Consider the following 15,090-nt stretch of genomic DNA (forward strand, 5'->3'; position numbering starts at 1 on the left):
CAAGAAGCCATTATCCTTCAGTGCAGTCATATTCCAGAGCTACAACCTTTCTGGAGTGCCGAGAAGTACAAGGTGTCCAGTGCTCAGAGACATGGCCAAGGTAAGGGAGACTGAAACCCGACCACCACTGAACAAGACACAAGTTGAAACGTCAAGACTGGCATAAGACATACCTGAAGACAGATTGTTTCAAAGATTTTTTGGACTCATGACATGAGTGACTCTTGAGGGTGAAGATGGATGGGCCTGTGGCTGCATCAGTAACAGGCATAGGCTCCACTCTGATGCCAGGAAGGTGCGGGTGATGTACTGCACTGGGCTTGCTATTAAAGATGAGCTAGCTGGACTAGGAGAGTATCACTGAAAAGTAGAAAATCTGCAGCAATGTAATCCTCGATATTCATGAGCCATGGCTGTATCCACTGCTGACCACTAATTGTCCACGTTTTCTTCTCAATTCAGATGTCCTTACAAACTGACCAGCACTTTTGTCCATAAAATAGCTACTGATGGAGAAACATGTGACAATACCATCAGCCTCCCTAATAGAAAAGCAGCTTTCTCATGTCAGCTGTTTTACAATTGGAGAAGGCTGATGGATAGGTCTGGTTAGGCCTCTTTCATACTTCCCTTTTTTTGGTCAGTTGCAATCCGTGAAAAAATGCAAAAGACAGATCCGTTTCCGTTGTGACACAACGTATGCCACCGGACCGTTGTTTTGACAGATCCGCTGAAGTCGGAAATTTAAAGGAACCGCTGCCTAGAAAGAGAGAGAATTTTTCCTGCCGCCAGAACGGGATTTGGGGTTAAATTTCTGGAAAGGAAATTCTTCCGGGCATGCTCAGTGTAAAAAAGCGGATCCGTGCTGACAAAAAACGTTACGCTTCATTGTCCATCCACTCAAGTAAGCGGACGCCAAAATTTTGGCGGATCCGTCAAAAAACGGATCCAACGGATGATCATCCGTCAAAATCTGCCGCTAATGCAAATCAATGAGAAAAAAAACGGCGGATTTTGACTGATGGAAACAAACGGAAGTGTGAAACGCCTTAGATGTGCCTTCAACAGTAGCTATTTTATGGACAGAAATGGTGTTCAGTTTGCGAAAACTGCATTAAAAACAGACAGTAGCCAACCTGTTTAAACATAAAATTATGAGATTCAATAGGACACATTAAAAGGCAATGGACAACATTTAAGAAAACTCTGACCAGAAAACTTGTTGCCCATAGCAAGCAATCTGCATTTAGCTTTTCTTTTTTCAGAGTAGTTTACAAAAAATGTAAAATTATAACTCTGATTTGATGTAATTAGTAATAAGACCAGTGTTTCTGTCATACAATTCTAATAAATCAGATTCAATAGTGCTGAATTTTGTACCCCTCTTTTTACCTTGTGGCACGTATACACTGTACTTGTCATGTAACTATAATTTGGGAGTGCAGCGGATCAATGGAAAAACTATTCAAGATAGAGAGGTTGGGAAGTTGAGAGACACCTGAAGAGGTGTGAATTCTGTGGTGTCTAATAAGATCTGACCTCTGGATAAAACATTTTCCACAGTCCGAGCATGAAAATGGTCTCTCTCCTGTATGAGTTCTTTGATGCATCTCAAGTTGAGATTTACGTGTAAAACATTTTCCACACTCTGAACATGAAAACGGCTTCACTCCTGTATGAATTTTCTGATGTGCAACAAGCCCTGATTTCATAGTAAAACATTTCCCACATTCTGAACAAGAATACGGTTTTTCTCCTGTGTGAAATTTTCGATGCTTAACAAGAACGGACTTTCGAGCAAAGCATTTCCCACATTCTGAACATAAAAATGGCCGCTCTTCTCGGTCGTTTCTCAGACGAAGTTCACCATTTCCAATTTTTGAGGAGTTTCCATCTGAATGAATTTTCTGATGTCTGACAAGATCAGATTTTTGGATAAAAAATTTACCACATTCCGAACATAAAAAAGGCTTCTCCCCTGTGTGACTTCTCTGGTGTATTTCTAGCTGACATTTACGTGTAAAACATTTTCCACATTCTAAACATGAAAATGGTTTCTCTCCAGTGTGGATTTTGTGATGTTGAACAAGAGATTTTTTCTGTGTAAAACACCTACCACATTCTGAACATGAAAATGGCTTCTCCCCTGTGTGAATTCTCTGATGTCGCTCTAGATGATCTTTTAGCAAAAAACGTTTCCCACATTCGGAACATGAAAATTGCTTCTCTCCTGTATGAATTTTCTGATGCTTAACAAGATATGCTTTCTGGGTAAAACCTTTTCCACATTCTGAACATGAAAATGGTCTATCCTCATTGTGAATGCCATGATGTATTTCAGGGTGGACACAAGTATTACCATTCTCACAATCCAAACATGAAACTGACTTCTCCAATGTATGAATTTTTTGATGTTTATCAAGACCAGATTTCTGTGAAAAACATTTTCCACATTCTGAACATGGAAAAGGCCTCTCTCCTGTGTGAGTGCGATGATGTTTCACAAGACCTGATTTCTTAGAAAAACATTTCCCACATTCTAAACATGGATATGGTCTTTCTCCTGTGTGAGTTCTCTGGTGGTCAACAAGAACTGACTTCCTGGCAAAACATTTCCCACATTCTAAACACAAATATGGTTTCTCTCCTGTGTGAATTTTTTGATGTTTCACAAACAATGATTTGTTGGTAAAACATTTTCCACATTCTGAACACGTAAACTGATTCTGCTCTGAGTGAAGTCTTAAATGTTTAACAAGAACAGATTTTTTGCCAAAAGATTTTCCACATTCTGAACAGGAGTATGGTTTCTCCCTCATGTGAAATCTCTGATGTTCTACCAGGTATGATTTATAAGAAAAAGATTTACCACATTCGCCACATGTAAAAGGCCTTTCACCAGTGTGAATTCGTTGATGTCTATAAAGAATAGCTCTGTGGGTAAAACGTTTTCCACATGTAGAACATGAAAAAGGCTTTTCCCCCGAGTGAAATACCTGATGTTCCACAAGATGTGTCTGCTGAGTAAAAGATTTGTTGCACTTATCGCATGAAAACGGCTTCTCTCCTGTGTGTGTTCTTTTGTGTCTAAAAAGATTTGATTTCTGGCTAAAAACTTTTCCACAATCAGAACATGAAAACAGTTGACCATTTTTATGTCCTGAACACTGTGTAACATTAGATGAATGGATAGGTGAAATGTCCTCTTGAAAACAGTACTCAGAGAACGCTTTTACATTGAAAAACCCTTGGTGTACACTTGGGACAGTATATAATTTTTCTGAAAAATGTTGTTTAATGTCATCTTCAATTTCACGATCTGGAGATGAAACAAGCTGTCCGTTTAACAACTTGCTGCGGCGGTCAACTGTTAAGAATAAAGAAGGATTTTATAACATTTTTTAACTATCCAAAAATTATAGTAATACACTATATTACTTATCTGTAGATGCAGTGGCATGTAAAAGTTTGGGCACCCCTGGTCAAAATTACTGTTATTGTGAACAGTTAAGCAAGTTGAAGATGAAGTGATCTCTAAAAGGGCTACGGTTAAATATTACACATTTCATTTTTTACATTTTAAAAATTACAAAAAGGAAAATAGGAAGATGGAAAAGTTTGGGCACCCTTGGAAATGTGTGTGCTTAGATAACTTTGACCAAGTTTTCAGACCTTAATTAACCTGTTAGGGTTATGGCGTGTTAATAATCATAGTTAGGAAAGGCCAGGTTGTACAAATTTCCCAGCTGTTTCAAAACCCAGCCTCCTCTAACCTTGTGCCAAAAAACAGCCTTGGGTTGTTCTAAGCAGCTGCCTAGCACTCTGAAAATGGTGGAGGCCCACAAAGCAGGAGAAGGCTATCAGAAGACAGCAAAGCATTTTCAAGTTGCTCTTTCCTCAGTTCAAACTGTAAATAAAAAATATCAGTTAACAGGAACAATGGAGGTCAAGATAAGGTTTGGAAGACCAAGCAAAATTTTAGTGACAGCTGCTCATAGGATTGATAGAGAGGCAAATCAGAACCCTCATTTGACTGCAAAAGACCTTCAGGAAGATTTAGCAGACTCTGGAGTTATGGTACATTGTTCTACTGTTCAGAGACACAGGCACAAATATGGTCTTCACAAAACAGTCATCAGAAGAAAACCTCTCCTGTGTCCTCACCATAAAATTCAGCATCAGAAGTATGCAAAAGAACATATAAACAAGCCTGATGCATTTTGATAAGTCCTGTGGACCGATGAGGCTAAAATAGAACTCTTTGGCCACAAAAATCAAAAATATGTATGAAGAAAAATGGGAACAAAATTTCAAGAAAAGAACATCTCGCCAACCATTAAGCATGACGGTGGATCACTCATGCTTTGGGGTTATGTTGCAGCCAATGGCACAGAAAACATTTCATGGGTAGGGGGAAGAATGGATTCAATGAAATTTCAAGAAATTCTCAATACAAACATAACATCACCTGAAAAAAAAGCTGTAATTTAAAAGAGGATGGCTTCTGAAAATGAATAATGATCCTAAACACATGTCAAAATACACAATAGACTACCTCAAAAGACGCAAGCTGAATGTTTTACAATGGCCCTCACAGTCCCCTGATCTGATCATCATTGAAAATCTGAGGTCAGAACTCAAAATAACAGTGCATGCAAGACAACCCAGGAATCTCACAGAACTGGAAGAATTTTCCAAGGAAGAATGGATGAAAGCCCTCAAGTAAGAATTGAAAGGCTCTTGGCTGGCTTTTTGTAGATGTGATACTAGGTACTAACCATGCAGGGTGCCCAAACTTCTGCATTGTCCATTTTCCTTTTAGTAATTTTTAAAAGTAAAAAATGAAACAATATACATATTTTTTGCCTAAAATGCAAAACAATATGTAATCTTTAACTTTAGGCCTTTTAAAGACAATATCATCTTCAACTTGCTTAACTGTTTACAATAGCAGTAATTTAGACCAGGAGTGCCAGAACTTTTACATGCCACTTTATATATGTAAACAAAATATATCTCCTTACCTATAATCACGAAGAAAGACAGCACACAGTTGATGTAGAAGACAAGGCTTGGTCGCATGTGACCCTAAATGTTGCTACTGTAATCTATAGGCAAAGGTCCATGTTTTCTGCATCAACTGGCTGGAGTATCGGTTCTCTTGATTTATTTACAGAAGCAATCAGAATTATTCAACCCACATTACAAGTTAGATTTATAAGCAAAATTTGCAAACCTTCTGCAATAAACCAAGAACAAATGTTAACATCTCAATACAACCAATATAACATGTGGTTTCTATAAATTCAACACAAAGTACCACTTTTACTGACTATTGCATTCTAGTCATTGAACCTCTTCATGACAAGTATCTTCAATAATTACCGTATATACTTGCATATAAAGCCGAGTTTTTCAGCACATTTTTTGGTGCTGAAAACGCTCCCCTTGCTTATACATGAGTCAATTGTCCCAGAAAGCCGGCGGGGGAGGGGGAGTGGCGTGTGACAGAGGCAGGAGCCGGCGGCTGTGGCTAAAGCCTGTACCGCTGATTATTCATTTCTCTTATAGAGCGCACAGTGACATCTGAGGCCACTGGCTTTCTGAAGACATCCTATTCACCCTCCTGCGTGCCCTCGCAGCATCTCGTTGGTCCCGGCGCTGGTAGCTCTTCCTGTGATCACATGGCCCCGTTCATTAAAGTAATGAATATGCACGCTTCTCCACTTCCTTTGGCGTGGAGGGAACATTCATCATTACCTTAATGAGCAGGGCCACGTGATCACTCGGCACAGGAAGAGCTGCCGGCGCTGGGACCAACGAGATGCTGCAAGGGCGCATGGAAGGTGAGTAGGTTGTTTGATTTTTTAAATAGGAACCATTCATACAAGGATAGGGGACAAGGAGCCATGCATACCAGGACAGCGATGGGAGAGCCATGCATACCAGGACAGAACGGGGGAGCCATGCATATCAGAACAGGGATGAGGGGAAAATGCATACCTGGCTTATACTCGAGTCAATAAGCTTACTCATTTTTCCGTGGCAAAATTAGGTGCCTTGGCTTATACTCGGGTCGGCTTATACTCGAGTATATACGTAGTAGAGCACCCTTTAGCTGTTACGACCTGCTGTAAATGGATGCAAAATAGACACCAGTTTCCTGAGGAATGGGCAATGACCTCCACATCACTAACGCTCTGGGGTTTGTGTGCTGCAACTACCTAGTGAAAAAAAAGTTGCAGCATGCTATGATTTCACTTTTAAATTGGATAACACTCACCCATTTAAGTCTATGGGTTCAGAGAAAAGGTCGGACTGAACTAGGATGACATCTGAGTGCAGTCCAATTTCCGTGTATTCACAGAATGGAGAAGGTGAAGAAATGTTATCTAATATATAAAGCTCAAGTGTCTGTCTGTCTGTCTGGGATTGGCATCCACACCTTCGCAGCTACAGCCACAAAATTTGGCACAGTCACACGTCTGGACCCCGAGAGTGTCCTAAGCTATGTTGTGAGGCGAAATTTTAACCCCGCGCGTTCCAATTCACCAAACAATTTTGCCCCTATCTACATAATGGGGAAAAAGTGTGTGTGTGTGTGTGTCAAGCCCCGCCCCTCATTATGTCATAATGGTTGCCATGGCGATGCTGATGTCATCGTAGGTTGCAAGCCCCGCCGTTCATTATGATGTCATAATGGTTGACTATGGGATGGAGGATGTGTGATGGGTATATGTGCACTGGACTATGGGATGGCAGATATGTATGATGGGTATATGGGCACGGGACTATGGGATGGAGGATATGTATGATGGGTATATGGGCATGGGACTATGAGATGAAGGATATGTATGATGGGTATATGGGCAGGCGACTATGGGATGGCGAATATGTATGATGGGTATATGGGCATGGGACTATGGGATGGCGAATATGTATGATGGGTATATGGGAATGGGACTATGAGATGAAGGATGTGTGATGGGTATATGGGCACTTGACTATGGGATGGCGAATATGTATGATGGGTATATGGGCATGGGACTATGGGATGGAGAATATGTATGATGGGTATATGGGCACGGGACTATGAGATGAAGGATGTGTGATGGGTATATGGGCACTTGACTATGGGATGGCGAATATGTATGATGGGTATATGGGCATGGGACTATGGGATGGAGAATATGTATGATGGGTATATGGGCACGGGACTATGGGATGAAGGATGTGTGATGGGTATATGGGCACTTGACTATGGGATGGAAGATATGTATGATGGGTATATGGGCACGGGCCTATAGGATCGTGGATATGTATGATGGGTATATGGGCACGGGACTATGGGATGGAGGAGAATTATAATTTGCTATAACTAACCACAGTTAGTTACTATGCCTGGGCAGCTCCGGGCTCTTCAGCTAGTTATCAATATTCTCCTCACAGTGTACTAGGATTTCCTCATTTGAGAGAATTGAATAACACTATGCTGACACTTGGATGAATATTTACATTTTGCAGATTTGTTGATGAAACTTCTGCAACTATACCATTTATCTGAAAGGACATGCAGAAATCAATGCGCTTGCCTTAGAAACTACCACCCTCCCATAAATAAATGATACTGTATTTCAACAATAAACAGACTACATGAGAACGCTGATGAAAGGATCTCAAGCCAATTGGTTGTATGCTCCTTTCTTTCACCCTAATGTGTTTCACTGATGGCAAATGAAAGTAAATTTTATATATTTAACACAGACAAATAATGGACACAAACACAAACCTATACTAAGGCAAAAAAAGTCTCTAAAAATGTAAGCTTAATTAAAAGAAAACTCGTGTGTATATATGGAATGTTATCTGTTAACAAAAAGGAAAGTCTTTGCTGCCAATTTAATGTAAGTAGATACCTACAATCAAAACGGAGAAGCCCCATCTCATCAAGCATTCCTATTCATCAAGACCTCCACAGAAATAGCCCTTATTCTAATGTCTGACCAAACAGATTCTTCAGATACCTATCAAATTCATTTAAATCTAAAGAGAACTAATCTTTACTCTTTAATACAGTCCTGGGAAAAGTGTGGCGAGTGGGCCGAACTGGACCAGATGTGTCTGTTCCAGTCTGGTCATCTGGCTACTCCAGCCCGACCTGCCCACTGAAACAGCCAAAGGGCTGAAAACTGTGGCCCACCCTGCCCGGCCCGACATCTCGATTTCACCACTATCTGCCTCAGGATGCTAATAGTGGTGACTATAATGGTGGAAGAAGAAGCTGCCGGCTCCACCTTCCACATTCAGCGTGTGCGACTGAGACAGCAGACAAGATGCTATCACTACACGGCGTCTTCTGTGTGGAGACTCAGTGCACACAGCAAAGATGGAGTAGAGTGCTGGGGGGACTGAGAGGGAGGGAATAAGTATTTGATTCCTTGCTGATTTTGTAAGTTTGTCCACTGACAAAAACAAACAGTGTATAATTTTAAGGGTAGGTTAATTTTAATGTTGAGAGATAGAATATCAAAAATAAAATCCAGAAAATCACATTGTATAAATTTGCATTTTGCAGTGAGAAATAGGTATTTGATCCCCAACCAACAATTAAGAGTTCTGGCTCCTACAGACCAGTTAGACGCTGCTAATCAACATGTTACCTGCATTAAAGACAGCTGTCTTACTTAGTCACCTTTGTAAAAGATTCCTGTCCACAGACTCAGTCAGACTCTAACCTCTACAACATGGGCAAGACCAAAGAGCTTTATAAGGATGTCAGGGACAAGGTCATAGACCTGCATAAAGCTGGAATATGCTACAATACCATAAGTAAGACACTGGGTGAGAAGGAGACAACTGTTGGGTGCAATAGTAAGAAAATGGAAGAAACACAAGATGACTGTCAATCGACATAGATCTGGGGCACCATGCAAAATCTCACCTCGTGGGGTATCCTTGATCATGAGGAAGGTGAGAGATCAGCCTAAAACTACACGGGGGGAACTTGTTAATGATCTCAAGGCAGCTGGGACCACAGTCACCAATAAAACCCATTGGTAACATATTACGCTATAAAGGTTCACAATCCTGCAGTGCCCGCAAGGTCCCCCTGATCAAGAAGGCACATGTGCAGGCCCGTCTGAAGTTTGCCAAAGAACACCTGGATGATTCTGAGAGCGATTTGGAGAAGGTACTGTGGTCAGATGAGACAAAAATTGAGCTTTTTGGCATTAACTCAATTCACCATGTTTTGAGGAAGAGAAATGATGCTGCCAATGACCCAAAGAACACCATCCCCACTGTTAAGTATGGAGGTGGAAACATTATGTTTTGGGGGTGTTTCTCTGATAAGGGCACAGGACTTCTTCACCGCACCAATGGGAGAATGGATGGAGCCATGTAATGTAAAATTCGAGTGACAACCTCCTTCCCTCCGCCAGGACATTAAAAATGGGTCGTCGCCGAGTCTTCCAGCAAGACAATGACCCAAAACATACAGCCAAGGCAACAAAGGAGTGGCTCAAAAAGAAGCACATTAGCCTCTTTCTGACATATGACATACTATCCCGTCCATGGCCCTGGGCCTTATGCCCATGGACGGGATAGTATGTCAGAGCGATCAGCTCTGCTCACGGGGGCAGCGCAGCTGATCGCGGCCGGGTGTCAGCTGATTATCATAGCTGACACCCGGCACTAAGTGCCAGGAGCGGTCACGGACCGCTCCCGGCACTTTAACCCCCGGCACATTGCGATCAAACATGATCGCAGCGTTCCGATGACATAGGGAAGCATCGCGCAGGGAGGGGGCTCCCTGCGTGCTTCCCTGAGCCCCCCAGAACAACGCGATGTGATTGCGTAGTTCCGAGGGCCTCCTCCCTGCAGGCTCCCGGATCCAAGATGGCTGCGGGGTCCTTCCGGGTCCTGCAAGGAAGTTGGCTTGTCAGTGCCTGCTGAGAGCAGGCACCAGCAAGCCTCCTACACTGCTTGTCAGATCGCTGATCTGACAGTGCTGTGCAAAGTGTTAGATCAGCAATCTGACACTATATAGTAATGTCCCACCCTGGGACAAAGTAAAAAAGTTAAAAAAAATTATACTGTGTAAAAATGTTTAAAAAATTCCTAAATAAAGAAAAAAAAATAAATATTGTTCCAAAAAATACATTTCTTTATGTAAATAAAAAAAAAACAATAAAAAGTACAGATATTTAGTATTGCCGCGTCGATAACGACCTGCCCAATAAAACTATCCAACTAGTTAACCCCTTCAGTGAACACAGTAAAAAAGATAAAATAAAAAAACGAGGTAAAAAACAATGCTTTATCATCATACCACTGAACAAAAAGTGGAATAACATGTGATCAAAAAGACGGCTATAAATAAACATGGTACCGCTGAAGACGTCATCTTATCCCGCAAAAAACGAGCCGCAATACAGCATCATCAGAAAAAAAAATAAAAAAATTATAGCTCTCAGAAAAAAAGATGCAAAAATTTTTTAGATAATAGTTTTTATTGTATAAAAGCACCAAAACATAAAAAAAGATATACATGAGGTATCGCTGTAATCGTACTAACCCGAAGAATAAAACCGCTTTATCAATTTTACTACACGCGGAACGGTATGAACGCCACCCCAAAAGAAATTCATGAATTGCTGGATTTTGTACATTTTGCCTCCCAAAAATCGTAATAAAAAGCGAACAAAAAATGTCATGTGCCCGAAAATGGTACCAATAAAAACGTCAACTCGTCCCGCAAAAAATAAGACCTCACATGACTCTGTGTGCCAAAATAGCAAAAACTATTTTTTTGCAATAAAAAGCGTCTTTTAGTGTGTGACAGCTGCCAAACATAAAAACCCACTATAAATAGTAAATCAAACCCCCCTTTATCAGTTAGGGAAAAATAATAAAATATATATTTTTTTTATTTATTTCCATTTTCCCCATTAGGGTTGGGGATAGGGTTAGAGCTAAAGTTAGGGTTGGAGCTAAAGTTAGGGTTGTGGCTAAAGTTAGGGTTAGGGGCCCCAAGAAGAAGCAACAACGAAACAGAGCTTTTCAGGCGTGGGGGAGCACTACCAGCATCCTACACCTTAGTGCACAGACTTGCTCTACCTATCTCCATAGCAGGCAATATACAGTTACTACTTTCTATGCACTCATGTAGATTGTACCCCTTCTATTCCATTTCTGTTAATGGCTACTGTTTAGTAGTGTTTTTTGCACTTTTCAGCACTTACTAGCATTAATTGCTTTTGCTGATTATATATTGGCCTTTCTGTAGGGATTATGGATAATGTGGACAATTGCATCTAACTGCACTTTAAACATATAATTTTTTTGATGTGCACTTTATCTGTTAATCCTACATAGCAACATTGCTGCTGATTTTTGGATATATGTACATATTAATGCTTGTCAAACTCCCCCTGTGATTGTAGGTCCCTTTTTATCCTGTCTCCTTTTTATTCATTACCTTTAATAATTTTTAAACTACCGTATATACTCGTGTATAAGCCGACCCCCCCTAATTTTGCCACAAAAAAACTGGGAAAAACTTATTGACTCGCGTATAAGCCTAGAGTGGAAAATGCAGCAGCTACTGGTAAATTTCAAAAATAAAAATAGATACCAATAAAAGTAAAATTAATTGAGACATCAGTAGGTTAAATGTTTTTGAATAACCATATTGAATCATGAGCCCCATATAATGCTCCATACAGTTCATGCTGGGCCCCATAAGATGCTCCATACAAAATACACCCCATATAATGCTGCACAAAGGTTAAAAATGCCCCCATAAGATGCTCCATAGAATAATATGCCCCATATAATGCTCCATAAATGTTATGGCCCCATAAGATGCTCCATAGATTATTCCCCCATAAGATGCTCCATAGATTAAGCCCCATAAGACGCTCCATAGATTATTTCCCCATAAGATGCTCCATGAATTATGCCCCAATAAGATGCTCCATAGATTATGCCCCCATAAAATGCACCATGGATTATGCCCCCATAAAATACTCCATAGATTATGCCCCATATGCTGCTCCATAGATTATGCCCCATATGCTGCTTCATAGAATATGCCCCCATATGCTGCTTCATAGAATATGCCCCCATATGCTGCTCCATAGAATATGCCCCCATATGCTGCTTCATAGAATATGCCCCCATATGCTGCCCCCATAAGATGCTCCATATATTATGCCCCCTCCATAGAATATGCCCCCATAAGATGCTCCATATATTATGCCTCCATATACTGCTGCTGCAGAAAAAAAAATGCCATACTCACCTCTCCTGCTCAGGACCCGGCACCTGAGATAATCACCTGTCCGGGGTCCATCGCTGCTCACCACTGTCTGCCGCTTCCTGTGTCAGTGACTGTTCAACCAGCAGAGGGCGCAGCGCGCACTAACCACGCCACCGAGCCCTCTGCTGCCTAAACATCACTGACAAGCAGCAGACAGCGGTGAGCAGCAATGGACCCTGGACAGGTGAATATCGCTATACATATCCCCTCCTGGCGCGGTCTCTGCAGCCCCGCTTCTCCACGGTCTCCCTTCCTGCCTTCAACGGTCACGTGATACCGTTCATTACACTCATGAATATGCGCATATTCATGAGTTTAATGAGTGGTACCACGTGACCGCTGAAGGCAGGAAGGGAGACCATGGAGAAGCGGGGGGGCCGCAGAGACCGCGCCAGGAGGGGTTAAGTATAATTTCTCACACCCCCGCTCCCCCTCCCCCACCGACCCCTAGGTATATGACTCGTGTATAAGCCGAGAGGGGGACTTTCAGCCCCAAAAAATGGGCTGAAAATATCGGTTTATACACAAGTATATACAGTATTTATTAATAAAATATAATTTTTTTTATCCTTATTTCACTACTTTTTTATGGCACCTACCATAATGGATTATGTCTCTAAAAATCTCATTGAAGTGACCTTTGCCATTATCTAATAGGACTATGGGATTAATTATTTAGTATTTTATGTGACACATCTCTGATTTAAGGACATGAAAATTCAGAGTTGGAAAATTGCAAAATTTTCAAAATTTTCCACTTTTTTCACAAATAAACGCAAGTCATATCAAAGAAATTTTACCAATAACGTGAAGTAAAGTATGTCACGAGAAAATGTCAGAATCACCAGGATCCATGGAAGCGTTCCAGAGTTATTACCTCATAAAGGGACAGTGGTCAGAATTGTAAAAATTGGCCCGGTCATTAATATGCAAACCACCCTTGGGGGTAGTGGGGTTAAAGTCCTGAAGTGGCCTAGCCAGTCTCCAGACCTTAATCTCATAGAAAACTTAAGGAGGGAGTTAAAGCTCCGAGTTGCCAAGCGACAGCCTCAAAATCAAAGTTTTAGAGATCATCTGCAAAGAGGAGTGGACCAAAATTCCTCCTGACATGTGCACAAACCTCATCAACTACAAAAAACATCTGACTACTGTGCTTGCCAACAAGGGTTTTGCCACCAAGTCTTGTTTGCCAGAGGGATCAAATACTTATTTCTTACTGCAAAATGCAAATAGATGTAAATGTGATATTCTGCATTTCATATTCTATCTCTCAATGTTAAAATTAACCTACCATTAAAATTATGTCTTTGTCAGTGGGCAAACTTACAAAATCAGTAAGTGATCAAATACTTATTTCCCCTACTGTGTGTGTATAATATATATACATACACATTATATATATATATATATATATATATATATATACACACATACATACACATATATGTGTGTGGGGCTCATACTCTATTTAGTTGGACTGTGTGTGGGCTTATACTGTATATAGGAGGCTGTGTGGGATCAGACCGTATAGAGGGGGCTGTGTATGGACTCCTACAGTATACAGGGGAGGTTTCAGCATATTTAATACTGCTCAATATTAAGTGATATGATTATTTATGTTAATATTATTATTGAGAAGAATTAAATTTCAGCCTACTGGTTCGGCCCCCCAAGACAGTCCCGGTCTCTCATGTGGTCCCTTGGGGAAATAACAACATCTGCAAGGAGTTTGTATGTTCTCCCCGTGTTTGCGTGGGTTTCCTCCGGGCACTCCGGTTTCCTCCCACATTCCAAAGACATACTGATAGAGAATTTAGATTGTGAGCCCCATCGGGGACAGTGATGAAAATGTGTGCAAACTGTAAGGCTAAGTGCACACGTACCGGAACTCTCGCGGAAATTACCGCGAGAATTCCGGAATTCCATTCCGCAGGAAAATCGCATTTTAAATTCCCGCGATTTTCCCGCGGAAAAACTAGCATTTTGCAAGCGTAATTAGCTTGCAGAATGCTAGCGTTCTCCAAGCGATCTGGAGCATCGCTTGGAAAACTGATTGACAGGTTGGTCACACTCATCAAACATAGTGTTTGACGAGTGTGACCAACTTTTTACTACTGTGGCCGCCTATGCAGCATCAGTAGTAAAATATAGAATGTAAAAAAAAATAAAAAACGGTGTTATTCTTACCTTCCGGCGTCCTGCGCAGCCGTTCCCAGTAATCCTTTGCGAAAATGCCCGCGATGACGTCAGTTCTCGCGGGATCGCGACGTCTCGCGATGACGTCGCGCGAATGACCGCGAGACTTCGCGATCCCGCGAGAACGGACGTCATCGCGAGCATTTTCGCAAAGGACTACTGGGACCGGAGCGTGAAGAGAAGCGGGAAGGCTGCGCGGGACGCCGGAAGGTAAGGATAACAATATTTTTTATTTTAAATTCTATTTTTTACAGGGATATGGTACCCAAAGCCCGGAGTACAGTCTCCTCTCCTCCGGACCGTGGGTACCATCTGCAAATGTTCTGCTTACTTTCCGCATGGTGTGCACAGCCACATGCGGGAAATAAGCGGAACAATGCATTCCTATGGGTGCGGGATTGCCGCGATTCCGCAAATTAATGAGCATGCTGCGGTTTTTACCGCGAAGCGATTCTGCCGCGGTAAAAGCCGCAGCATTAGCACAGCATTGCGGAATCCCATAAGAATGCATGGGATGCTTATTTTTCGCGTTTTCGCGGCAAAATCGCGCGGTTAAAACCGCCGCGGAAACG

At 41.5% G+C, this 15,090-nt stretch overlaps 1 protein-coding gene across 1 annotated transcript in view; it reads right to left on the minus strand.

Annotated features, from left to right (window-relative positions):
* Window positions 1–1,139: 1,139 nt before the first annotated feature.
* LOC141100124 (uncharacterized) overlaps window positions 1,140–15,090 on the minus strand; it is a 54,362-nt gene continuing 40,411 nt past the window's right edge. Inside the window, exon 10 of the mRNA XM_073588376.1 lies at window positions 1,140–3,367. Within this exon, the coding sequence (XP_073444477.1) occupies window positions 1,419–3,367 (1,949 nt within the window). The 3' untranslated portion in view covers window positions 1,140–1,418. The remainder of the gene's footprint in view (window positions 3,368–15,090) is intronic.

Source organism: Dendrobates tinctorius, unplaced genomic scaffold (assembly GCF_039654945.1).
Source record: "Dendrobates tinctorius isolate UK_male_01 unplaced genomic scaffold, ASM3965494v1 ptg000103l, whole genome shotgun sequence".
Classification (NCBI taxonomy): Eukaryota; Metazoa; Chordata; class Amphibia; order Anura; family Dendrobatidae; genus Dendrobates; species Dendrobates tinctorius.